Here is a 27539-nt window from a genome sequence, read left to right on the forward strand (position 1 = left end):
TCTATTTTACTTTTCTTTTTAATTCACAGCACATGGAACATTTTTGTAATCAATGCCACAAGAATGTCACATTATTAACAGCTGCCAAATGCAATGTTTTAAAAACACTGAAATTAATGCCCCCCCCCCCCCCCCCCCCCCCCCCCACGCACTTTGTTTTGGTTATAGTTGGTTTCAAAAAGTGTATGTATAATATAAAGTCATTGTAAAATTAAAGAATTTTGTTTTGGAAAATATCAATTTTTATTTTCTACATAAAAAATAATAGATTGTTCTTTACGTTTCAAAAAATGCCTTACATGGGATTAAAATACGCACCAGGAAGAAACTCTCATTCACAACTGAATTTTGTTCAGTTGATTACTCCTAATAGCATACCAATACGAAATATTATTATTGATAACGTTATCCTATATATTTAATTAATATTTAATGACATGTATATACCTTCCAGTTCCTAAGTATTATGAAAATGTACCTCATATAGGTGCATGCCAGCGCAAAATATTGGTCAAAATGACAGACTTTTATAAATGCAGCAAACATGTGACATAACTACATTGGGCTTATGCACACCTTTAGAGAAAAATGATTGTTGGAAAATTCACACCGGATATGCACATTTACATTTGATAGCCAGACACTTTGTCATGCCAAAGGAGCAATAGAAAACAGGCCAGTCATGACAAAATGGCGAGCGGAGTTGGAAGTGAGTATTGCTCTCTATATTTTCATCATATTCATGCATGTACGGCGAATGTCCTGCGTGGGGCGGAGGGCAGATTATAATTGATGCATGTCAAGCGCGTGCATAATGGATTTAGCGGTGCGCGTGCATAGGTGTTACGGGATTTGACACGCGAAGTCATTGATTACGCTCATTGACCGAATCGCTGGACACTACACAAATGACACATTTATGACTAGCTTTCGTGAGCGCATCATCTATTAGAGGAATGTGAGATGCCGACTGTCTAAAATGGCCCCGTTTATTAATTGCCAAACTGCCCTCCCACTCTTGTAAAATGCGTCCCGCAGTGCAACACATCCAGATGTGCTTGAATGCCGTTTACACTTGAAATGCTTTCTTCTCTTTATATTCTGCCTTTTTATTCTTTGGACAGAACATAAATTGCTCTTGGGCCCAACAGAGCCATGGTCAATAAGAGAAAAGCTGTGCCTGGCCTCCTCTGTCATGAAGAGTGGAGACCAAAACTGGTGATTTTATTTTTATTTTTTCTTTACATATATGTCATTGCTTTCAGTGGTTCTTAGCCTTTTTGATTTCAAGGCCCCCAATGTGCACAACTATATTCAAAGGCCCTATAACGTTTCCAGTTGCTTGTGATTTACTGGATAAAGATTAAGGATAGAATTAAAAATACAAAAATAAATTTTTTTGGCATAACTAGAAAAATGTAACTTCAGTATATATACATATAAAAGGATATTACATCTTACTGTTTTGGGTTATTGTAATGCTTGTTTTGATATATGGTATTTTCCTAATAAAATTAAAAATTGCATTGTGTATTTTTCTTTACATTCCAAAATATATTAAATGAGACTAAAATAAGAACTAGCAAAGAAACTTTCATTCACAAGTTCACAACTGATACAGTTTTTTAGAGATATATAAATGATTTAAAATTACACTTAAAATGGATTTCAGTTAAATATAAAGGACACCCTTGAAAACCACTGGTTTAATTTAAGTAAAGCAAGTCTGGCTTTTAATTTAACATGCACCATCATGTGTTTTGTACATGGGTGTTGTTCTAGGGTGTCTGTGAGCCGAGCCATCAAGCCATTTGCAGAACCTGGACGCCCTCCTGACTGGTTCTCTCAAAAGGTATTGGGAGAGCAGTAGTACAATCGAACGACATGGAAAACTTAAAGTAATAGTTCATCTAAAAATTAAGAATAGCTGAAAATGTACTCATCCTCAGGCCATCCAAGATTTAATTTTTTTTTTTTCTTCATTGGAACAGATTTGGAGAAATTTAGCATTACATCCCTTACTCACCAATAGATTCTCTGCAGTGAATGGGTGCCGTCAGAATGAGAGTCCAAAAAACTCATAATAATCCACAAGTAATCTACATGAGTTCACTACAATAAAAGTGGAAGGAGACTGTCAAATCCAAAAAAGGACAAAAGAACAACATAAAACCATCACCAAAATTGTCCATAAAACTCATGCAGTGTATTCCATATCTTCCCATGCTTTGTAATGTTTGGGTGAACTATCCCTTTAAGGATTAATTCTTTAAATATTATGTGATATATACTATACTTATAACACCCTCTTTCTTTTCTTCTGTTTCACAGCATTGTGCCTCACAATACTCCGAGCTCCTGGAGGCAACTGAGGCTCCAAAGTGAGTCCACTTCCTGTTCATTTGCGTTCCAGTATCCACTCCGTTCCTGACAGCACTTAATGGTGAGCGTATATGTGTGCGCATTCACAGGAGAAAGCGAGGTGAGAAAGGGGAGGTGGTTGAGACGGTGGAAGATGTGATCGTCCGCAGGTTGACAGCGCAGAGAATAGAGGAGTTGAAGCGATTGATCAGGGACACACAAGAGAAGCACAGGTACCAAATTTTCACACTTACTTGGACCGTCACCTGCTGTCTGCTGACTGTAACTGTATTGCTATGTCCCTTTAGGAAACTGAAGAGAGAAACTGAACTCATCCAGGCAGGACATCTGGACTCTAAACTCGAGGAGCTATGGGAGGAAATCGTACGGTAAGAATCACTGTATATCCATCGTCAACCCAAAAATCATTAGGATATTAAGTAAAGATATTTAGTAAATTTCCTACCGTAAATATATCAAAACTTAATTATTGATTAGTAATATCCATTGCTAAGAACTTCATTTGGACAACTTTAAAGGCAATTTTCTCAATATTTAGATTTTTTTGCACCCTCAGATTCCAGATTTTCAAATAGTTGTATCTCAGCCAAATATTGTCCTAACGAACCATACATCAATGGAAAGCTTATTTATTCAGCCAATTTAAAAAAAAATGGACCCTTATGACTGGTTTTGTGGTCCAGTGTGGTCCATTTATATTATTTATTAATAATATTAATTAAATTTTAGTTTATTTTAGTTTAGTTCAGTTTAGTTTTTTAGTTTTTAATTAACATAGATATTTTTTATTCGCAGCCGTTCATAGTGACTATCATTATGTTCCTCACATAAAGCTATCATATGCAAATCATATCAATATAGCGCATGGTCAAATAATTTATATACAATTGTAGTATTTATTAATATTTTGAGTTTTTTACAATTTAAAGTTTTTATTTTCATTTTAGTTTAAGTTTTAATGAGTTTATGTGCCTTTTGTTTTTTTAAATAACTATTTCTATTTAGCTTCAATTTATTTTTATTTATGTTTTAAATTGAGTAACTTAAATGTATTTATCTCCCTATTCTTTTTTAGGTTTTTAAGTTTTTCATTTTATGTCAGTTATCGGTTTTTATAGTTTTAGTTAACAATAACACTGAAATTGCTTGACGGCCCATGGTCACTATTAACTATTGTTGTATGTTAAGATCCTTTAAAAATTCCACAGGTTTGCAACAACAAGACGCTGAGTAAATAATCATACAATTTTCAATTTGATGAACTGTCCTTTTTAAGATTGTAAGTGAATGTTTGTCAGTTTAGCGATTTCAATTCTGTATGTCCATTAGGAGCAGAAAACAAGAGGAAGAGGAATCTGAAGTGAAAAGAAAGGCCACAGATGCGGCGTACCAGGGTATGTAAAGAAAGCCCTCAAAGTGTCATTAGCATTGCTTGGTTTGGTCACATTGTCTTAAAGTACTTAATGCATATTGAAGTGTTTATTACATAATTGGGCAAATCTGAGATTCTGTATGAGGCAAAAACAGTTATTCATAAATGTAGTTTCAGTTAATCATAAATGCTTAATAGTAAGAGCTGTTTATCTTTTCTTTTCAGCCAGGCAGGCAGTGAAGAACACTCCTAAACGTGTGCCCAGTGTGACAGTGCGCTCCTCCTCTGGGACCTGCTCTCCGAGTCTGGATTTTCCCATTGGAGATCCATCTGAAGATCCTAGCACCACTGTGTGTTTCTTTGTTTTGAATTTTTTTATTTTAAATCTGTCATTTGAATTTGTTATCTCTTTTAATAACCATTCCTCCCCGGTGCAGGGGGCAGGATCAACAGTGTTTGTGCCTCTGACAGAGCTGCCAGGCCCTGGAGTGGTAGAGGCGAGTTTGGGGTCACTGCTAGATGAGTCAACGCAGAAGAAGCTTTTGGGTCAGAAAAACACACCACCTCCCTCTCCTCTCCTGTCAGAACTGCTGAAGAAAGGCAGTCTTCTGCCCACCAGCCCCAGACTGGTCAGAATTCCTCACATAGAATCTGCACTTGAACTACAGAAATCTCATTCACAAAGTTCTACACTTATCCTGCTCATTATATTTAGTCTATTTTAATAATACGTTTAGCTACCAATAAGATTTGTTTAAAATTGTATGATATTTAAATCGACTCTTCTGGTTTTGAGTGAAGAATAGCAAATTATTATTACGATTCAATATAGCTTTTTTCACATATATTTTTTTTTTATATATTTCAAAAGTGTAATTTATTTTCAGCAGAAATCATTCTAATATGCTGATTTGCTGCTCAGGAAACATTTCTTCTTATTATTATCAACGTTTAAATGGTTGTACTGCTTAATATTTTTTGTGAAAACCCTGAGATATCTTTTGGAGGATTCTTCAATGAATAGATCTGCATGTATTGAAAAATATTTTTTTACACACGAATAGTCAATTTAATGCATCTTTCAAAATAAAAGTATACAAAATAAATAAATAATTAATAATAATAATAATAATAATAAAAAATGACCGATCCCAAACTTTTGAACAGTCCTGTAGTAGTGATTAATTGTGCCCTAACCGTATGTTATGATAAAATGAAAAGAAAAAATTCCTAAAAACTGTGATTTTCAGGTGTTGACAAATCCTGAATATTAATAAAATATTAAGAGGTCATTAAAAAACAATTATGCTAATTTATATAGTCAATATTAATGTGCTTACATTCTGTATGCTCAATATATTTAAATCACAATCATTAATATAAATTATTTCTTTGGCTAGAAAGGATTCTTTGAGAGAGCAATCTTTATAAAAACGTTTAAAAAATCCTTATCCACAAATGACTGGAAATGTCAGGAACCCTGTAAAAGTGATACAACTGTTTCATCCACACATATCAGAGCTGTTTTGTTTTTAGTGTGGACAAACAAATGTCTTGTCACTAGAATATTGTTGTTGGAATATGTTTTTTGAGTCGGTGGCTTTTTAAAGAATATCCTTATTGCAGGCAGTTGAGGGAGAATCTCCGTCCAGTCAACTTTCAGGGAGTCACGAGAATCAGATGATGATTTCTTCACTACCTGCCTCTCAAGCAGCGACAGGTATGAGTTCATACACCTTTGTGTGTCTAGCAATGTCACAGTTTAGCAGCTGAGCAGTAGAAGCAAAGTGACATATTCTGTCCCATCAGCATCTTTGTGTTTTTTGTCTTTGTGTATTAGAGTCATGTTATGGGAATCTCTTCCAGCTTAACACCTAGCTTGCTCTCTCTGTGCACCGTGTTTGTGTGTGTGGGTACGTCGTGCCACACTTGTGTTTGTACACGTGTGTCTCAGGTGCTCCCACACTGTCTCGTCTGCTGGAAGCTGGCCCCGCCCAATTTCCCTCTCAGCTGAGCTCATTGGCCACTGTAGACTCCGCCCCCAGCGCTGCAGTGGACACCGCTGCCCCGCTCGGCACAGGTCTCTAGACACTGCCTTCTCCTTCTCCCGTCTTTAGATCATTACTGATGCCTGAAGTCTATTTTGTACTTTTGACTGTCTTTTGTTGGAACAAAAATGTTTGTCTAAATGCAGTCTAAAGTGGGTTTGGTATGTGTGTAATACTTTAAACAGGAGGCGATGTGGCCCCCAGTGCTTCAGTGGATAATAAGGAGGTGGTTTTAGGGGAGGAGGACCTGGTGACTGTGTCCTATATGGCAGAGGAGCTGGACTTAGAGACAGTTGGGGACATCATAGCTATTATTGAAGAGAAGGTAAATCAGACATGCAGTTTTTTTTTTTATTTCTTGAATTCCACATATTTTTTTGTCTCAGTGTTATATTTGTAGTATACAATATTTAATATTTTGTATAATTTGGTCAAAAATAGAGTAAAATTAGTAACATTTTATTATTACAATTTTAAAATGTTTTCTATTGTAATATATTTTGATGTCTTTTTTTCTCCTGTGATGTTAAAGCCGAATTTTCAACAGCCATTACTCCAGTCCATAATCCATCGGACATTATTCTAATATGCTGATTCGGTGCTCGAGAAACTTTTCTCATTATTATCAATGTTAAAAGTGGTTGTTTGATGAATAGAAAGTTCAAAAGAACAGTATTTAATTGAAATTTTGTAACATAAATGTCTATGCCTATTAGTCACTTTTAATCAATTTAATGCATCCTTGTTGAATAAAACTACTTAAAAACAAATAAATATGATCAAATAAAAAATATAAAAATACATAAAAATTTAATAAATAAATACATAAAAATACTGACTCAACTTTTGAATGGTATGTGTAGTTATTTATTTGTTTAAAAATGTTTATAGTTATATAATCACATTTATGTATAATTAATCATGAATAGTGCACAATAGTAGTTCAGTAGTGAGGATGAGCTTGGCTTTCAAGAACAAAATTATGGATAATGGATATGGATTTCCAAGTTTGAAAACATATGAATTTGAAAAAGGAAGCCAGAAACAAAATTTGTAAGACAAAATAATTTTTCCTTTGAGGTACAATAACTACTATTTGAACACAAGGAAAACATTATATTGAGCAGAATGAAAAAATAAAACATCAAACTGCATCAAACTAGTTAACATTGTAGAAATACACAATTATCCATTAAACCATTACCACTAAAATCTGACGTTTCTTGCTTAGCCCAAAAACAAAAAAAAACTAAAACATTATCTTGTGTTGATGTAGGGTGATGAGAATGCCGAAGCACTGGACGCTGCAGCGGTGGAAGCCGCTCTGTCTCTGTGTGAAGACACAGGTCACAACCTTTCAGGTACTTGGGAGCCCAACCCCTTCAGGACCATTGGCCCTGAGCCCTCCAGCACTTCGGAGGACTTAGACCCACATTCCCTGCATCTGTTAGAGGGGAAACGAGAGGGTCCTAACATGTGTGGATCCAGCAGTGGCTGCTCACAGGGGTACACCACACCTTCCACCACTATCCCCTTGGTTCCTCAAGACCCCACACTGACAGCAGGAGCCCATTCAGACCCAGAAGCCCTCAGACACACTGACGCAGCCCAGGATGGGCGGCCAGAATCACATGCTGTGATCAAAAGTGAGACTGACGAATGGACACCGTCTCAATCAGGTATTCTGTGCTTGCGTTACACTAGGTTATGGCAAATTTCCACAAAAATATTAAGCAGCACAAATGTTTTCAACATTGATAATAATAATAAGAAATAATTTTTGAGCACCAAATCAGCATATTAGAATGATTTCTGAAGTATCATGTGACACTGAAGTAATGGCTGTTATAAATTTGGCTTTGCCCTCACAGGAATAAATTCGATTTTAAAACATATTATTTTGAATTTGAATAATGCGTCACAATATTACTTTTTTTTTATCATATTATTGATTAAATAAATGCAGCTTATGTGACTTCTCGCAAAAACATTTTCAAAATGTTACCAAACTCCAAACTTTTAAACAGTAGTATATACTTCTGTGATGAATGTAATTTTATTTCTGAATTAAAAGTCATATATTTTTGGGCAAAGACAAAGTTGTAAGATGAGAAAAAAAATCAAGTAATGAAATTCTTAATAACATTTATCTAAATTTTAGTGACAGTGATAGTTCAGGTTGATGTCAAGTGGTGTGACCCTCAACAAACAACAATATTTATAAATAATAATTCATAATATTTATATAAAAAAAATGTTTACCTTAAAAATGCATAATGACACAATGTTTACACTGAAGTCATTAAACTTAAACTTTTAACCCATATGAAACCAACATGATTTTAAAGAGTACATTTCTAAGAACATGAATTTTAAATTACATGTGATAAACGTGATATAATTTGATAAAACCTGAACACTCTTTTATACACAGTTTTGGTAAGAACTCACAGATGTTCCATTCTCTTTCAGATACACGGTCAGAAGATGACCCTGTGATAAAACAGCACTCAAAGGTGTGGTGATGCTGTGACTGTCTGCATACGCTAATACATAATGTACCACCCACGAGTACATATAGACCCGGAAACCATTAACTCTGCCCTTTTTAGTATTTTTTTACACTCCTCGTTAACAGGAAGTGAAAGAGGAGGAAGCTGTGAGTGATGCTGAGGAGAGCAGTGTGTCGGAGATGAAAGCTGGATTAGAAGGGGATGGAGTCGAGGATTGTGGGGGAGAAGAGGATGGAGATGGAGTTTATCTCTCCGAGCCAGAGGGGGAAGCAGAGTTGGATCCTCCGGCCAGCGAGAGTGAAGATGGCTACAGCATGCACACAGCATCCTCTTCCGTACAGCTCCACACAACTGCAGACTCCATTCCCAGCAGCCCTGCCTCCTCACCGTTGTATGTGCTGAAACTTCTCATAATTAAAGGAATAGTTCACCCAAAAAGGAAAATTCTGTCATTAGCCCCTTTCGCACCGCTTTAGTTCCAGAACTAAAAGTACAGTACTAAAGTACTGGGTAAGTAACTATTTCCCAGTACCATTTAAAGGGATGCATTCGCACCGACAGGGTACTAGGAAGTGACGTAAGCCGGTCGACAGCGACGTCATTTGTGCGCGGCGTTCAACAACGTAAACAAAGAAGAACAACGTTAACAACAGGAGGATGGAGGGTACTAGGAAGTGACGTAAGCCGTAGATGTTTGTTATGGAACTTTTTTAGACCCTACTCTGAAGTAGGAGCTAATTTAGTTCCTCCAAATGCAGTTCCGGGAACTAAAACAGTTCCTAGTTCCCGCGGTGCGAACATGCCAAAAAGTGTGTAGTTCCACAATTAGTTCGAGTACTATGAAAAGGTTCCCGCGGTGCGAAAGGGCCTAATAATTACTCACCCTCATGTTGTTCCAAACCCTTAAGATCTTCGTTCATCTTTGGAATTTTGATTTAATCTATTTTTGATTAAGTCTGAAGGCTTCTGACTCTGGATAGACAGCAACGCAACTGACATGTTCAAGGCCCAGAAAGGTAGTAAGGACTTCATTAAAATAGTCCATGTCACATCAGGGGTTCAACCTTAATTTGACAAAAATGACGACTTTATTCAACAATTTCTGATAAAGTCATTATTTGTTTTCTTTGCTCACAATAAGGGGTTGGAATGACATGAGGGTGAGTAATTAATGACAGAAATTTCATTTTTTTGGGTGAACTATCCCTTTAAGGAGCATTCACACTAAGTCTGATTGTAAATATTTCTGATGATTATGATTATACTTTAAAAACATTTAAAAGAATAATTCATCCAAAATGAAAATTTACTCCAAGACGTAGATGTTTGTTTCTTCATCAGAACAGATTTGGAGAAATTTAGCATTACATCACTTGCTCACCAAAGGATCCTCTGCAATGAATGGGTGCCGTCAGTATGAGTGTCCAAACAGCTGATAAAAACATCACAATAATCCACACAACTCCAGTCCATCAATTAACGTTTTGTTAAGCAAAAAGTTAGTCTGTAACCATAATAATGCTTCCGCCAATGAAAAAGTCCATCTCCTGTTGTCCTCTCACATCAAAATCTGTATTTGTTTTGAACTATTTTGGACTGTTTTCACATGTAAATGGTGCTTTATCTGTGCATATTTCTCTCCCAGATCATAGTATACAACTTTTCACTGGAGAAAGCAATATTATGGATAGATGACTCATATTTTAGCTGGAAGCAACAATTTGAAGTTTCTTTTCACAAGACGTTAAGTGATGGACTGGAGACGTGTGGATTACATGTGGAATATTGTGTTGTTTTTATCAGCTGTTTGGACTCTCATTCTGATGGCACCCATTCACTGCAGTTATAACAAGTCACAAGTAATGTAATGCTATTTCTCCAAATCTGTTCAGATGAAGAAACAAACTCATTTTCATGCTCGAGTGAACTATTCCTATAATACTTTTTGTGTAATTTAGTCACATCGGACTTGGTGTAAACAGACTCTGATGTACGATTATTCAACATAATGTTCTCATATTACATAATGTTCTCATCTTCATCCTCCTCAGCTCTATCTGCAGTGAAGATCAAGAAGCAATTCAGGCTCAGAAGATCTGGAAGAAAGCCATTATGTTGGTGTGGCGAGCAGCAGCCAATCACAGGTGAGAGCCTTCATTACTCTGTACCCCGCCCCCTTTTATCTGACTTGTCAAAAAGCTTCAGTTCTGAGCAGCCAGAATGATAAAACTGAGTGATAATTGGTCATTTTAAACAGGTATGCAAATGTCTTCCTGCAACCAGTGACTGATGACATCGCCCCTGGTTACCACAGTATTGTGCACAGGTGAGAGCGAATTGTTGAAGGTGAATTCAAAGGGTTTGTAATAAGGAATCCAATTGTGCTTGATGTTTTGAGATAAATTTGAGGTACCTACAAAGTCTTTGTGACAATTTCGGGTTCTTAGGCCAATGGATCTCTCCACCATCAAGAAGAACATTGAGAACGGGCTGATCCGCACCACAGCTGAGTTCCAGCGTGACATCATGCTGATGTTCCAGAATGCGGTGATGTACAACAGCTCGGACCATGATGTGTTCCACATGGCCGTGGAGATGCAGAGAGATGTTCTGGAGCAGATCCAGCAGTTTCTAGCCACACAGTTGATCATGCAGACCTCGGAATCAGGCATCAGTGCCAAGAGCCTGCGTGGGAGAGACGCCAACCGCAAACAGGACCCCAATGACAAGGTGGGACAGCCTTTAAGGTGCCCCAGCAATTTTACACATTTCATCAGAAGATTCTGAATTGAATTTGAGTTTAAATTATTCAATAATGTGGGAAGAAAGTGATATGAAAGACATCACATTCACAATAGATGTCCGAGTCAAGTTTTACAAACATTTATGAAACCATTCACCCTATCTTTCTGTTCTTGTCTGTTTCAATGCAACATCCACCTTTAAATCACTTTTGCATTTTGTATTCGAGACTTCTTTATTCCTCTGACGCAGATCTTTATCCTCATACAGGACTGTGTTCCCATGGCGTCTCCTGCATTTCTTCTCTCTCTCTTTGTAAGTATCCTGTCTGCTTTTTCTACCCCTTATCAATGCTTTCTACCCCTTATCAATGCAAAAAATTTTTTGGAGATATTTTGAAGAATGCTTGGGTAGCAAACAGTTGCTAGTAACCACTGACTGACATGGTCAATGGCTACCAGCAACTGTTTGGTTACCAACATTCTTTAAAATATCTGTTGAACAGATGAAGGATTTAAATTTTGGGGTGAAGTTAGAACCAGTTGCTTTTTTGAGAAATCACCTTTTTGTTTACTGGAAGCTACTAGCAATTTTTTTACATACCATAATTCTCTGATTTTATGTTCAGTCTCACATATTATTAAAAGTCATTTGGAAAAGCTGCTGCAAAAATTGGGGAAAAGTGACCTTGACAACCATGACTCCTTCCCTCTCTGCAGGACGGGGGCACAAGGGGGCGACGCTGTGCTATAGAAGCAGACCTGAAGATGAAGAAATGAGCGGGCCAGTGGTGGGTTCCTTTGAAACGCTAATAAGTGACTGAGTGCTGACAGCATAGGACAATCTGTCTGAACCATATCGCCAACACGCTTAAACAGAAAAGTTCATGAGGGTATCACTGGAGCGTGGTGTTGGGGATTGGACAACAATGGGACTGCCTCAAAATCTGTGCATATATGTGTCTGTGTATGTAATTTTGTGAGGTGTGTGTTGTGTAGTACTAAAGATTTGTTTTGTGTACGAATAGTGCCTTTATAGGTATTGACATACGACCAGGAATAAACCTGACGAAAGGACAACAAATTTGAATTGAAATGCCTTCTTAAGTGGGAACAATGTTACTGATATTTTACCCTTTTTTCACTCTGCCATAACGCTGTATCCTTGTGTCATTCCAAACTAAATTAATTTTTATTTTAAATAATGCTCACAATACATTCTTCCACATAACGGATGGAGAACCAAGGACTTTCAAGCTCTAAAAAAAATAAAAAAAAAGCATCATAAAAAAGAGACCTTATGACTTGTGTAGTATATTCAAACTCTTCTGAAGCCTTATAGTAGACTGGTGTGAGGAACAGTGTAATGAATGTAATAACTGTAACGACAAGTCTTTTCTTCCAGATTGTGATGCACATCTGAGTGAAACAGATTATCAAAAACAAAAAGTAGGGCGAAACCATTGGTTGTTGACTGGATGGAGACAGATGTGAATGCGAGATTGTAGTAAAGAAAAGTATGGATGATAAGATAAAGCAATGACATTTTTCTGATAAATTATGCAATAAAAAAAAATTGAAATGAAAGAAATAAGATCAATAATCTACAAAATGTTTATGCTGGGTCAAAGTCATTATTTATTGAAATTCTTTGGTCACTCTTTAATTGGCACCTCTTCCTGACAGTTTTTTTTTGTCAATTAGTGAATTCAGCATACAACTTCACAGACCACAGAAAAACCGTGTTTGATTTAATCTTTTATTTAAGCAGCACAAAAACGCACTCAATCCAAACAAAACTTCCACTTTCAGCATACTGCGTGGAAACAATATCACAATACCACCATTGGCACAAACTCTCCACGTCACATCCAACACTCTTCCCCTATTTCATTCCGAATGAGAGGATGCCTACGGTAGCGCTTCTGAACATCCCTCAGGCTCAAAATGTGCTAAAGATCAGTATGTTATTATATATAGAACATAGTGTTCAGTGACGAGAGGTAAAACATTAATTGTAGTTCAAAACGGATGCTCAGTAACAGTTATTTGCCTAGTTATAATTACTGATATTAATACCTTCGAACACTAACAAGGTGGGGAGAATGCATGGATGGATGCATGCAATACACGAGAAGTTAAGACAAATAAAGTGCCAAAATATAAACCAAATACTGCAGATTGATTAATTAATTCAGAGGTAATGGCATTTAGCTTTTCTGTCAGTGCACTGAATTTTTACCTTGCTTAAAAACAGCCGCCCAATACCTTTTAATGTCCAAAATATACACCACTGTAACAAAGGACCGAAAAAACTAATTGAATGTACACAAGTTTTTGTTGTTGCTACGTCCAGAGAGCTTTGAAAAGCTGTAGTGCTTTATATCCCTGTTTTTGAGAACTGTTTGTTTCCAAAAACAAAAATGTAGCTTTCTATTAAAAGTTGTTGTCAAATGTAATTCACAGCACAAATTCAGAAATTAAATAGGTTATTGAATAAGTTAAATTCCTATTAACAATAAAGCTTAAATGCGACTAATAAACAACAATCACTAGCTTTAATCCTGTCGGCCAGCCTGGAGTCGGTGCTCCTTAATGTAAGGAAAAAAAATACCAGGCGCTCACACGAATTACCCACAGTTGTGCATCGCAGCTGAATCAGATGAGCTAAAGGCCATCAGACTTCACCCCATTCATGGATGAAAGGCACAAATGCTCATAAGAAAAACAGCTTGGGTTCCTGCTTTAACACATCTCTCCCTTCTTTTCTCCTTCCCAAAAAGGTGACCCACCCGAGTAAATTGAAATATTTAACCAATACTAAAAGCTCTTTGATTAGGCTGACCATGCTGTCTTAGAGGGCGACGCTGCCTCAGTCTCCTCTCTGTCGGCCCATGAAGCGGTGCAGCTTTTCACAGTGATCCAGCTTCATGGTCTCTGCCTTCTGCTTCAGCCGCTCGTCTCGGTAAAGCTGGCCCAGATTAGCTAGATCAGATTCTGAAAGGAAACAACAGCTTTATTAATACAGGAGTTTATATTACAAAGTCATAACCTAATGGATGAGAAGGCATCATACTCTGTTGCTTCTCTTTCCAGCAGCTGCTCTGTAGGTTGTCAATATAGTCGTTCTCAATGGTCTTCTCCAGCTCGTCCAGATCAGCACCGCGGTATTCTTTCTCAAAACTCTTATCCACATAGTATGGCACACCCATGTGCTGGGTTTCTCTGGACACCACTAACCCCATTGACCTGTGAGAGAGAGAGTATATGTCAGGTCTTTTCTTCTAAGGATGGTTTTCATCCATGTGTCTCAGTTGACTTACGGTTTGTAGAATAGGCTGTAGGGAGGGTTGGTTGCCATCAGCTGAGTGAATACAGATATCAGAATGAGCACCACCACCGGCAGCAGCTGCAGGAGAGCTGTGAAGTTGTTCTACATGAAGAGAAACAGGAACAAGTATTGAGAGGGACCCTGTTTACAGTATGAAAGTCAGAAAGATAATAAAGAAGAGGTCAAATTAGCGAAATTTTCTTGGGCCAAAAAAGTCCATTATCAATAGTGTAGCGATGTATGAAGCAGCACTCACACAGAAGTCACTTTTAAATCATGACTGACTTGAACCCACTGCAAAATCTGCATGGCAAAATCTTTCGCTCTCACTCAAAATTACAAATTAGAAAGATTCCTATTCAAATTAGCTGAGCAACTGTAATTGTGACCTACCTTAAAGGGGTCATCGGATGCCCATTTTCCACAAGTTGATATGATTCTTTAGGGTCTTAAAGAAAAGTCTGTAACATGGTTTGGTTAAAATTTCTCAATGGTAGTGTAAAACAACACCCTTTTTACCCAGTCAAAAACAGCTCTGTTCATAGCAAGCCGTTTCCTTGCATGTCGCTTTTAATGCAAATGAGCTCTGTTGGCCCCGCCCCTCTCTTCCGAGCTGCTCTCTGAGAGATGGTAAACTTTAGCCGCATTTATTGTGAAACTTGCTAACTAGCACATTATTAGGAAAGGTGAGTTGCAAAGATTCATTAAAAAACCTTATACTCAATTCTTCTGTAGGTGAGGCTGGATCACGAATGATTCACGCAAACATAAACGCATTTAGGCAGATCGGGGTTCGGCGCATTCCCTTCAAAAACAAATGTAATCCACTGCATCTTCAGCAGCTCAGATGTCGGGAGTAAATGACGACTGCTATGTTCATTATTACATCCAACAACAAAACACCTCAATCGCTTAGGAGTCATTCTTGTCTACATCTGCTCCAGCGTCGAAACAATGGCGGACTGATGACACCCGTCCAGTCTGTGCTGAAACATTAGTGTCAATCAACTATCGTGGGATAGTTGATAATGATTTAACGAGATTAAAAAAAAAACACTGGGTGGATCTTTATCATTATAGGGTGGTCGTGTACACACACTGCTAACACACATTTCAGTTCAAACAACTTGTAAAAATGCATGTCGCATCCGATGACCCCTTTAAGGCAATGTTTATGTGAATCAATGGCGTGTCATCATAAAAATACATAAATGCTATACACGCATTTACTTAAATATACCTCTTCTACGATGAACAAGTGTTTAAATTTATATTTTTTTAATAGATGTATTTTTGGCGTTTTCACATTTTATTTTGATAGTACAGTATAGCCGTGACAAGAAGTGGGTGAGAGAGGGGGACGGGATCGGGAAAGGTCCACGAGGGATTCAAACTTGGGACAACAAGTTATATGTCGGCACACTGGCCACAAGGCTACCGACCATGTTTTTAAAATTCTGAATTAAAATTTATTTATGTTCTTATATCAAAGAACAGGGGCTCACTAAAAGGATGCAATTTAATGTAAAACCTTAAATATCTGTATTATTTCTTACAAAAATATAATAAACTGCATTACTGCTTAAAAACGTCTGTCTGCTAAAATCAGCCAACAAGAAATTATATTATGCACAAAAACCTCATAACACCACGCAACATTCGATGTCCTGTGGTTCAACTACAAAATATATTTAAAAAACATTTTGGAAAATTATGATTAAGATGTATACACTTACATTTATTCAAGATGTAAGGACAATGTCATTATTTTTACTTTTAAATTAATTTTTTTTTTTAAATGTCGTAAGTCATTAAATTATTTAGTTTTTCAAAACCATATGAAACCAACTTGAATACAAAGAGTACCTTTCTTAGGTCATAGTATGTGTTTTTTAACCCTTATTTGAGGATTGTTCTCATTATATGTTGCCTTCAAATGCTATGGGAAATTTCCTCTTTCCTACTTATGAAGTCTTGATTACGAGCTTGTCGTGATCAAGTGTTTTATTGTCGGAAAGAATAAAAATGTAGCATCCCATTGGTTGACAATCATATAAACATTCACCGCGCTATACATGCAGTTTGCTGACAATTCTGGAATTTCGGTCAAATACATAATTATTTCACTGCTTATAAAACATACAATATGCTTCGAATGATTGTTCGTATCTAGCCTATATATACACTACTTTAACGACAAGACAAAGGGATGTAGTTGTTGTGAGAACAGCATTGAAGCATCAATGGTTGTCCCCTCCACCATGTTTAAAGTTTATGACCCACCCAACTCGGAAACTCTGGTATCAAAATTATTTCCGAATTTCCCAGTAGTAAATACGACTTGAGAGGTCGATCACGTCTAATTTCCGATTAGGAAACTCGTATTTACGATAGCACGTGAAGGCAGCATTAGCCCTTAGCTTGTGTCCTCGCTTATATGATCAAGATCTTCTCACCTGACTGTGGCTCTCCTCCACCTCTTCCTCCCGTCTCTCATACGTACGCCGTCTGCGGGGCTGGTAATAATGAGCGTAAGAAGCTCCTCGGTTAGTGTACACGTGGATGTTGCCTGCATGAGGGTAAGATTTGTTTGTTCTTTAAATGTGTGAGAGAAATATTTAGCTTGCATTGTTTTCATTACTGAAACAGAGAAATGTGATGGACACACTGCAAATGAATGAAAATGACTTCCTTATCTGCAATGCTTTTCATAGAGGTTCAGACCTGTAGGAAACCTGCCCCCGAAGAAGATGTTAAAGAGCTCCTCCGGAGAGATGTCAGCCTCAAAGTCTCTGTTAAAGTTGCGGTGGTGTCCGTACGCGTGACGTGGCTGGGCTGAAGTATGACTGGATGTCTCGGCAGGGCCCTGGTCCCCACACTGATCATATTGCTGCCTTTTCTCTGGGTTACTGAGCACTGCATATGCATTGCCTATAGCTGAATAGAGAAAAAGAGCAGAGAAACCCAAATATTAAAGTTTAATATGAATAATATATATACATTATTCTAAATATAAAAGTTTGTGGAAAGTAAGAAGTCTCTTATTATTTGATTAAACAAATGCAGTAAAAACAGAAAGATTGTAAACTCTGATTACAATTTAAATGTTTTCCATTTGAATTTTAAAATGTATCCTAATTTATTCCTGTGATGGCAAGCTGCATTTTCAGTATCATTACTCCAGTTTTCAGTGTCACATGATTTTTCAGAAATCATCAAATATGTCAATTTGGTGCTCAACAAACATTTTTTTTATTATCAATGCTGAAAACAGTTGTTCTGCTTAATATTTTTGTGGAAAACCATGACATTTTGTTAGAATTATTTAATAAATAGAAACATCAAAACAACAGCTATTTATTTACAATATAATTTTTTTGTACCAATCTAAAAGTATTTAGTGATCACCTTAATACATCCTATTTGAATAAAGTATTAATTTTCTATAAAAACAAACCAAAACTTTTTAGCACCAGCAGTGGCCATAACATATAAGAGATACCTTTAAAAGCATCGGTCGCTCCAGGGGCACAGTTCTTATCCGGGTGGAAGCGTAGCGCCAGCTTCCTATAGGCTTTCTTCAGGTCCTCGTCACTGGCATCCTTTGGCACCCCCAGAATCTCATAGAAGTCTCTGCATCTCTTTATCCTGCACAGGTTTAGGAAGCACATAAATGAACAATGACTGAATTTTCATTTTTGGATGACTACTCCTGTCAGTACCTGAGCACCCCTTGCCGCTGCTCCTCCGTGTAGCTCTTTTTGTCGTCACCGGACCCCTCTGCTCTCTCTTGTGTTCTGGGCCGCTGAAGTGGAGCCGGCCCATCCTCATCAGAGTTTCTCCAGCCTGGTGGAGGTGTGTAGGTACGCTCGTATTCAGGGGGAGTGCCACCATTCTTGACAATGGCATCAATCAGTACTAATAAGAGAAATCAGAGAGACATGTAGGGAAATCAGCCGTTAAAACTTACTATGTGCACAGAAAAAATGGTGTTACACATTAAGGCTGGAATACACTACTTGACTTCTAAAATCTGAACAGATTTTTAAAACACTAGGCATCATACGCTTCCTGACTTTGTAAATAGTGACAAAGGAAAGCTGGCCATCACTACATGACTGAGGATCGCATACTACCAGACCTTCAAGTTGCTCCAATCCCAAAAATCTCATGCAGAAACATGCACCTTTTTGCTAGGAGATGCTTGACAAATGAAAACAGTATGTGTTCTAAAATCGGCTGAAAATATCAAACATGTTTGATATACTCTGACTGGGTGGAATCAGTCTGAGGCTAAAAAAAAAAAAACAGAGTCTGTGACCATCATACATTGTGCAATTTTCTATGGAATCTGTCAACACAAAACTGCAGACTGGCTCGTTCGGCAACTAGTGTCAACTTCTCCAAACTGAAAATTGGAGGAAAATAGGGCCAAAAAACATGTAGTGTATTCCAGGCTTTACACGTACGTAATTTATGCATAATTACATGCAGATAACCCTAAACCAAACCTAACAGGAACCCTTCATTGAGTACATGTTGTTTTTACTCAATACTTTAAAGTGTAAAAACAAACATATTATATTATCACTTCCACTTTCGGCTTTGCTACTGTTCGGACGCTCTTGCTTATTGCTCTCCGCTTTGCTCCCTATTTTTGCATTTTTCTCATATTTCTCCAAGATTTTAACTTCAGCAGATCAGCACAGTGCTTAGACAACACATTTTTTGCAGGGAAACTTAAGACTTTCTCCCAGCAGTTTACATTCCAGAGACGGAAAAACACAGCTGTCTACATTCAAACAGATGAGAGAAAATGCCTCTCGTGGGATCTACTTGCTGCACGAACTGCCACAAACTTCTACAAAGGATTGCGGTTCTTGAAACAAAGTTACTTGCTGGACTTCCAAAACAGGCGGAACACACAGCAGACGGTCATCACGGACCCCCTCAGCATACAGCTGGTGAGTCCTCTGAATCTCAAAAGTTTATACAAAGTGTAGAGGAAAAAGCCGAAACAGATCGACAGACAAATCGATGGCACAAACAGGGAGCGAGACCCAAAGGCAATCGAGACATCAGATTATCACGAGTATCTCGTATTGCTGCCGTAGCACCCTCTACCCCAGATACGGCTATGACAAGACTTGTAAACACTGGTATCTTACCACCCCCTTTACATCTTGAGAACAGATTTGAAGCATTAATGAACGTGGGTGAGAAATCCGCAAATGTGACTAAACACGGATCGAATCAGCCAGCAGCTAACATCGCTACTAACAGGCGCTCAAGGTCGAGCAGACAGCGGCTTTCAGCTCAGAGCGCAGCCGAGCCCAGGACTCTGATAGTGGGTGATGCTATTATCAGAAACATCAGTAGCAGGACTACAACTACATACTGCCTTCCTCAAGCAAATGTCTCTGATGTGAACAAAGAACTTCGGAACATTCTGATGAAGCACAAGACTGCAAATCGAGTCATCATCCATGTGGGGAAGAATGATATTCGGAAGGAGCAGTCAGAACTCCTTAAGAAGGATTTCAGTGAACTCTTTGAAACGCTTCAAAGTCTTGAAGTTCAGTCATTCATCAGTGGACCACTCCCAGCAAGGGGAACTAACATGTTCTCACGGTTGCTTGGGCTGAATACATGGCTACAAAGAACCTGCAGTATAAAAGGAGTCAACTTCATCGACAACTTCAATCTTTTCTGGGGCCACAGACAACTGTTTAAACTAGATGGCCTCCACCCAAACAGACTCGGTGCAAGAGTGCTTAAGGACAATATCTATTTCTCCCTCCGTCATCCTTCAGCGGTGTGTGCCAATCTACTCGGCCTGAATGGCACACACACACCTGGACAGTATATGAGTGACCACAGGACTTCATGTCAGCTTCTGAGTCAACAGGATAACACCACGCAGCCACAACAAGCACTGCTCATGGACATCCCAGCTGAGCCCTGCCCACAGAGCTCATCACATGCAGACTGTGACGTACTACAACAGCTCCAAGACTCAGCACCCAAGGACGACTTTCTGGAAAACAGCCAGGGAAGCCAGAACGACATCTCACAGCCAGCGGAAACACCAGAGCCAGAGCCCTGCTCACCAGATACACTATCACTCTCTCCAGAATCTCCACTTCTAAGCTTCTCACAGAAAATGGAGGAACTGGTGTATGCTGGGACTGGTGTATCTAAGGCCTTCTCAAGCCGTACGGCTGACCCATCTAACCGGCGGCCTATAATGCATCAATCTAAGATTGCTGTAGAGACAAAATGTAATTCCATCAAGTTAGCATTTTTAAACATTCGCTCACTTAAAAATAAATCATTTCTGATCAACGATTTAATAACCACAAACAACCTGGATTTTATGTTTTTAAATGAAACATGGTTAGAAGACGGCTGCAGTTCAACAGTCCTCACTGAAACAGCCCCTCCTAACTTTAATTTTATAAGTGTCTGCAGGACTGTTAGGAGAGGTGGAGGTGTAGCTGCTCTGTTTAAAGATGTTTATCAGTGCAAGCAAATGTCATTTGGTCAGTATTCATCTTTTGAATACCTAGGTATTGTGCTGAAAGGTGCTCCACGCACCCTGTTTATCATTATTTACAGGCCTCCAAAATATTCTCCAGCCTTTGTTGATGATTTCACTGAACTGTTATCAATGATTTCCTCAGAGTTTGACTGTTTTGCTATTGCAGGGGATTTTAATATTCACATAGATAATGCAGAAATCAAAACTACAAAAGAAATTATAACTGTTTTAAACACTTTTGACCTGAGTCAACATGTGCACGGACCCACACACAATCGTGGACACACTCTAGATTTACTCATCAGTAGAGGTCTAAACATCTCATCCATTGTAATTAAGGATGTAGCACTATCTGATCACTTCTGTATTTTCTTTGATATATTGATCTCGGTCACCACTGAATCTAGATCTGTCTCTATCAGAAAGAGATGCATTAACGAGAACACTAGTGCGCTATTTATGAAGGCAATATCATTAACACCAAGCATTTCTGCAGACTCTGTTGATCTTCTCCTGGAGTCATTTAACTCAAAAATTAAGAATGTTATTGATGATATTGCCCCGATAAAGGTCAGCAAGAAGACGGGGAAACAGAAATCAATTTGGAGAAAATCAACAGCAGTTCAGAGCATGAAAAGACAATGCAGAAAAGCTGAGCGGATGTGGCGGAAGACGAAACTCGAAATTCACTATAGCATCTATAAAGACAGCCTTCATGCTTTCAATGTGGAACTAGCCACAGCTAGACAGACTTTCTTTTCAAACCTTATAAACAGTAACTTAAACAACACCCGCACTCTTTTTGCGACTGTTGAGAGACTGACAAACCCCCCCAAGTCAGATTCCCAGTGAAATGCTCTCCGACAGCAAATGCAATGAGTTTGCTTCCTTCTTTTCTGAGAAGATCAATAATATCAGAAAGGAGATTGGCACATCCTCAAGTTATGCAGAGGTCACACAGATTCGACCGCAATTTCAAAAAGAAGTGACTATGTGTGTTTTTAAAGAAATTGATAACAAAATTTTGGAAGAAATAGTACAGCACCTTAAATCTTCAACCTGCTATCTTGACACACTTCCCACATCCTTTTTCAAAAATGTGCTTAACTGTTTAGAAGCTGATCTCTTAGAAGTGGTGAACGCCTCACTTCTTTCTGGGACTTTTCCAAACTCCCTTAAAACTGCAGTTGTTAAGCCCCTTCTGAAAAAGCGCAATCTTGATAACACCATGTTGAGCAACTATAGACCCATATCAAATCTTCCTTTCATAGGTAAGATTATTGAAAAGGTAGTTTCTAATCAGCTGAACAACTAAAAGTCAAATGGATACCTGGACAATTTTCAATCTGGTTTCCGAGCACATCACAGCACAGAGACAGCACTCATTAAGATAATAAATGATATTCGCGTCAATTCTGATTCTGGCAAAATATCAGTGCTGGTACTACTAGATCTTAGTGCTGCGTTTGACACTGTCGATCATAACATACTTTTAGAGCGACTGGAAAACTGGGTCGGGCTTTCTGGGATTAGGGGTGTGCTCAAAATATCGATTCTTAGATACATACCAATATAATAAAAAAAGATACAGTATCGATATTCTAGCCCTTAGTATCGATACTCCGCTCAGCCATTAGGGGGCGCAGCGGCGCCCGCGAGTTTCAAAAAAACTCATGGAAAATGTTAAAGCAAGATGTAGCATTTAAAGGTGCCATAGAATGAAAAACTGTCTTTACCCTGGCATATTTAAATAATAACAGTTCTGTACATGGAAATGACATACAGTGAGCCTCAAACACCATAGTTTCCTCCTTCATATGTAAATCTCGTGATTAAAAAAGACCACTGAAAAACAGGCGAATCAGAACATAACACCGAACCATCAGAAGCTCTGCAGGTATTGTAAATAAACAAGCGCGGACAACAGCGAAAATAACAAAATAAATGTTATGTTCCAGGCCGTGCAGGGGGTGTGAAGTGCAGGGATGGGTTGGTGTCTGTATTCAGAAAGGCATAGAAAGCAAATAACGCGAGCCACTAAAGGGACATGGTTAGCTCCTTGCTAGCGGTAGCCTGTTACAGTACATACGATTTCACTCTCAGTAAGGAGAGATGAGGATGATGGCGAATGACTTACAGATCCTGAGCACCACTGACAAGCATCTGATCTTGTGAAATGTGTGGTAAGTACTGTTGCTCCATAATGTAAACATAGTTTGTGTGATCGCGTCTCTTGAAAGTGAAACTATAACGCGATCGATGGATCGTTCAAAAGCAGTTTCAATGCCTCGCATATTAATAACGGCTCCCTGATGCCCGCGTTTTATATACAGTATAATTACCCGACGATATAACTGCGAGAGAAAGTATTTAAATATATATTTTCCTCCCTGTGCGTCCTTCTTGCTGATGAGCCGTACTGTGAAACAGCCAATCAGAGCAGAGCTCATTATTATTCATGATCCTGCCAAATAAGCCAATAACAGACCGTTTCATTCTAGGGAGAAATCCTAGGGTTGTAAATGGACATGTAAAATCGTTTCTGGAGATTTTTTGCCCTTACCTAAGCCACATACCTTCTGTGTAGATATCAATTATATAACAATTTAAAATACTGTATCAATGCATTCTATGGCACCTTTAAGTGATTTCATAGTGAAATATGTTATGGCAGTACATGGTGTCACAAAAAAGAATTATAAGAAGATTTAATAAGAAGTTAAGAATAATAAGAAGAAGATTTTGTGCTTGTGTGAGCTCAGACTGTACCCTTGGAAAGTTAAATGTTGACTTGTGGTAATTTCCAGATTAATACAATTTGTGTACAATTAATCAGAGCACTTAAAGTTGCAAATATTTAAGCAAAATGCACTTTGTTATAATGCACTTTTGTCTTCATTAAATTGAAGAAAAATGCAGAGTTCTGTTTGTTGAGTAAATGTGTTCAGCATTAACTAATTGGCTCTGGCCCATGTATTTTTATTGAATCGTATCGAATCGTGTCACATTGTATCAAATCGTATCGAGACAGCTCTGTATCGAGGTACGTATCGAATCGTGACCTGTGTATCGAGGTATGTATCGTATCGCCAGGTTCTCCAAGGTATACAGCCCTATCTGGGATGGCACTCAAATGGTTCAGGTCATACTTAGAAGGGAGAGGTTATTATGTGAGTATAGGAGAGCATAAGTCTAAGTGAACGGCCATGACATGTGGAGTCCCACAAGGCTCAATTCTTGCACCACTCTTGTTTAACCTGTATATGCTCCCACTAAGTCAGATAATGAGGAAGAACCAAATTGCCTATCACAGCTATGCTGATGATACCCAGATTTACCTAGCCTTATCTCCAAATGACTACAGCCCCATTGACTCCCTCTGCCAATGCATTGATGAAATTAACAGTTGGATGTGCCAGAACTTTCTTCAGTTAAACAAGGAGAAAACTGAAATCATTGCATTTGGAAACAAAGATGAAGTTCTCAAGGTAAATGCATACCTTGACTCTAGGGGTCAAACAACTAAAAATCAAGTCAGAAATCTTGGGGTGATTCTGGAGACAGACCTTAGTTTCAGTAGTCATGTCAAAGCAATAACTAAATCAGCATACTATCATCTCAAAAATATTGCAAGAATTAGATGTTTTGTTTCCAATCAAGACTTGGAGAAACTTGTTCATGCCTTTATCACCAGCAGGGTGGATTACTGTAATGGTCTCCTCACCCGCCTTCCCAAGAAGACCATTAGACAACTGCAGCTCATCCAGAACGCTGCTGCCAGGATTCTGACTAGAACCAGAAAATCTGAGCATTTCACACCAGTCCTCAGGTCCTTACACTGGCTTCCAGTTACATTTACTTTTACTCGTTTATAAGTCACTCAATGGCCCAGGACCTAAATATATTGCTGATATGCTCACTGAATATAAACCAAACAGACCACTCAGATCATTAGGATCGAGTCAGTTAGAAATACCAAGGGTTCACACAAAACAAGGGGAGTCTGCGTTTAGCTATTATGCGGCCCGCAGTTGGAACCAGCTTCCAGAAGAGATCAGATGTGCTAAAACATTAGCCACATTTAAATCAAGACTCAAAACTCATCTGTTTAACTGTGCATTTGTTGAATGAGCACTGTGCTATATGTCCGAACTGACTGCAATGAATTTTAAGTATAATAATTTTCTTTAAATTTATTTTAAATCATTTTCTATATCATTTTAAAATTCCTTGTTTTTATTATTTTTATTTCCATGTTTTTATTGATTTTAATCTCTATTTCACTTTCTTTTATGTAAAGCACTTTGAATTACCACTGTGTATGAAATGTGCTATATAAATAAACTTGCCTTGCCTTTTTTTTCTGCTGGTCCCCGAGTTTTATTGACAGGGTTTCTACAAATTTTATGAAGGCAAATTTAAGAGTTTTTTTAAAAAGCTTTTTAAAATCAAGTAAAGAAAATGTAAGGATCAAATTGAAGGGGATGCAATACATCAATGTTTTCTAAAAGTAAATGACTAAGGAAAATAATTCAATAATATATTAGCATATATTACATTAGAATATTAGCAATACTTCAAAGTTTGAAAATACAACCAATCTCCATTACTTAATTCATATTACACATACACACAAACAAAATAGCTTAAATCGAATATGGAAATAACTATGTATTTTTGTATTGTTTTACAGTGCAAATGTTTAAATATTCTTAAATCATAATATATGCAAAATTAAGTCCATTTATCATTAAAAAAAGGAAAAACAAATCTGCAAAATTAACTTAATTCAAAGGGAAATCCGTGTTTCATACCCCAGATATTTGTTCTCGTTCTAAACAAACTCATTTAATTTTGTTCAAGTTCTCAAAACAAGACTTCAAGTCTTCATTTTGCATCTCAAGTAACTGTATCTTGACGTTTAGACAGTTTAGAAAAATACTGACAAAGATATTACTTTTTTGCAGTGTATGCAACATTTAAAGCCATGCTTTATGAATTTTTGGACAGTTTCAGGTCCCATTGATTTCTATTGTACTTTTGTCCATAAAATGGAAGTTAGTAGGAACCGTGTGGTTGCCAACATTCTTCAAAATGTCTTTTGTGTTTCACAGAAGAAAGAAATGCATACAGATTTGGGTAAACGAAGACAGATTTTGCATTTTGGGGTGGACTATCCCTTTAAGAAAATGAGCGAAAAGCAGGAATTGTTTTTTTTTTTTCTTCTTCAGACTTAATCACAACAGAGACGTGTTTCACACAAGAGACTGATCATATATATCATATCTTTTCAACCCCTTGGCCCTGGGAGAGACTCAAACCCACCGCTGACCTGGGGACAGATTATATAACACACAACAACCAGACGCTGCACTTTCTATTTCAGCGCACTGACCAAACACACCTGATTTGTCAATCAAACCACAACAGCATGATACAAACCTCTGGCCCGGGTGCTCGGGTAGATCTTCTGCGCCTCGTACAGCAGCTGCAAGGCTTTCTCTTTGCGTCCTGAGCGCAAACACAGCTTGGCTTTCTCTATCAGCCTGTCAGACTCCTCTCTTTCCATCTCAAACAGTGACATTTCAAACAACGACACCTTAAATGACGCGACAAAGTAAAATAATCAAAACAAAGCGTATTGAACTGTAAAAATGACTCGCAGTGTTGTTGACATGAAGCTAAATCTAATGCGTTACGCTAATACAACCACAACACTTTAACTTCCGATTTTAAACATCTTCCGCTATCCTAACGGACACCGCAACTTAGTCGAATATGAATTTATTATCAAAACAATTCATGTTTGACCTCCTATATTAGATTTGGCTTCGTCATTGTAAAATGTGCGAGAAAGACAGAAATGCAATACTGCTTGTAACCTCCATCGCTAAACGGAAGCGGAAGCGCATGTTGCGGTGGACTACAATCCAAACAGCCAATTAGAAGGCGACATTCCTTGCCGTAAATGGCTTGATGGCAATACCATACAAATCCTAGCTGGAGCTCGGCGCTAATGAGTGATGTTGCCGTGTGTGTTTATCGGTTAACACGTTATTTTTTGGATAAACACGCTTTGATTTGATCTCATACAATGGCCACAGTGACCTTGTAGAACTATTTCATATGAGCTCATCAAAAATCCACGTTTAATATAAAAAAGAGCCATCACTAGGGGTATATACTTTACAGCACATACACACAACAACAACCCTGTTCCCACTGAATGTCGGCTGTTAGGGGATGCACACAATTTCAAGATGAGATGAAAGCACTGTGTGTTGCCCTCTTGAGGGTGTGACACGGAATATGAAAATTCAGCATGAAACATCAAATGTGAATCTCACAAACTATAAGGATTGGAGACAAAGATTTGTCCTCTTCACTAAATCCCAGTATAATATCTTGAACACATTCTGACAAGAGTAAAGCATGAAGGATGTTCAACAGCATTTTGCATTCATATCAGGTCAAATCAAGTGGAATGTGTTTTAGGCTAATATAGGCTACACATTAAAAATGACACAATTATATAACAATGGTTTGATACTGTTGTATTTTGCCTTTTAAATTTTCACCACTTCAAAATTTGTTGAACTGGACTGGAGATT

At 37.9% G+C, this 27539-nt stretch overlaps 2 protein-coding genes across 2 annotated transcripts; one reads left to right on the forward strand and one right to left on the reverse strand.

The window, feature by feature from the left end:
• The first annotated feature begins 606 nt into the window (after positions 1 to 606).
• Positions 607 to 12317, forward strand: LOC306862201 (bromodomain-containing protein 8-like). Its single transcript, XM_079404933.1, has 20 exons — positions 607 to 709; positions 1125 to 1218; positions 1783 to 1852; positions 2332 to 2381; positions 2472 to 2594; positions 2670 to 2750; positions 3712 to 3776; positions 3980 to 4104; positions 4192 to 4383; positions 5381 to 5474; positions 5709 to 5834; positions 5988 to 6127; positions 7079 to 7481; positions 8275 to 8318; positions 8441 to 8706; positions 10367 to 10459; positions 10573 to 10641; positions 10763 to 11045; positions 11328 to 11372; positions 11777 to 12317. Exons 1-20 carry the CDS (start codon positions 691 to 693, stop codon positions 11834 to 11836), a joined length of 2442 nt encoding a protein of 813 aa, XP_079261059.1. The 5' UTR covers positions 607 to 690; the 3' UTR covers positions 11837 to 12317.
• A 356-nt stretch (positions 12318 to 12673) lies between these two features.
• LOC306862226 (dnaJ homolog subfamily C member 18-like) lies at positions 12674 to 26836 on the reverse strand. Its single transcript, XM_079404964.1, has 8 exons — positions 26371 to 26836; positions 18110 to 18305; positions 17890 to 18035; positions 17112 to 17324; positions 16844 to 16956; positions 14380 to 14489; positions 14133 to 14305; positions 12674 to 14053 (listed from the first exon to the last, which is right to left on the reverse strand). The coding sequence occupies exons 1-8, from the start codon at positions 26510 to 26512 to the stop codon at positions 13929 to 13931; spliced, it is 1218 nt and encodes a 405-aa protein (XP_079261090.1). The 5' UTR covers positions 26513 to 26836; the 3' UTR covers positions 12674 to 13928.
• Between the last annotated feature and the right edge of the window lie 703 nt (positions 26837 to 27539).

Source organism: Barbus barbus, assembly GCF_936440315.1.
Source record: "Barbus barbus genome assembly, chromosome: 43".
In the NCBI taxonomy this organism is placed as follows: Eukaryota; Metazoa; Chordata; class Actinopteri; order Cypriniformes; family Cyprinidae; genus Barbus; species Barbus barbus.

Excerpts from the sequence above, each read along its gene's own strand:
- LOC306862201 (XM_079404933.1), top strand. Across the intron at positions 4,384-5,380 it reads TGCCCACCAGCCCCAGACTG|GCAGTTGAGGGAGAATCTCC; the intron begins GTCAGAATTCCT and ends TCCTTATTGCAG. Across the intron at positions 8,707-10,366 it reads AGCCCTGCCTCCTCACCGTT|CTCTATCTGCAGTGAAGATC; the intron begins GTATGTGCTGAA and ends CATCCTCCTCAG.
- LOC306862226 (XM_079404964.1), bottom strand. The coding sequence starts at position 26,512 with ATGTCACTGTTTGAGATGGAAAGAGAGGAGTCTGACAGGCTGATAGAG. Across the intron at positions 16,957-17,111 it reads CGGGGGCAGGTTTCCTACAG|GCAACATCCACGTGTACACT; the intron begins GTCTGAACCTCT and ends ACCCTCATGCAG. Across the intron at positions 14,306-14,379 it reads TACAGCCTATTCTACAAACC|GTCAATGGGGTTAGTGGTGT; the intron begins GTAAGTCAACTG and ends TCTCTCTCACAG.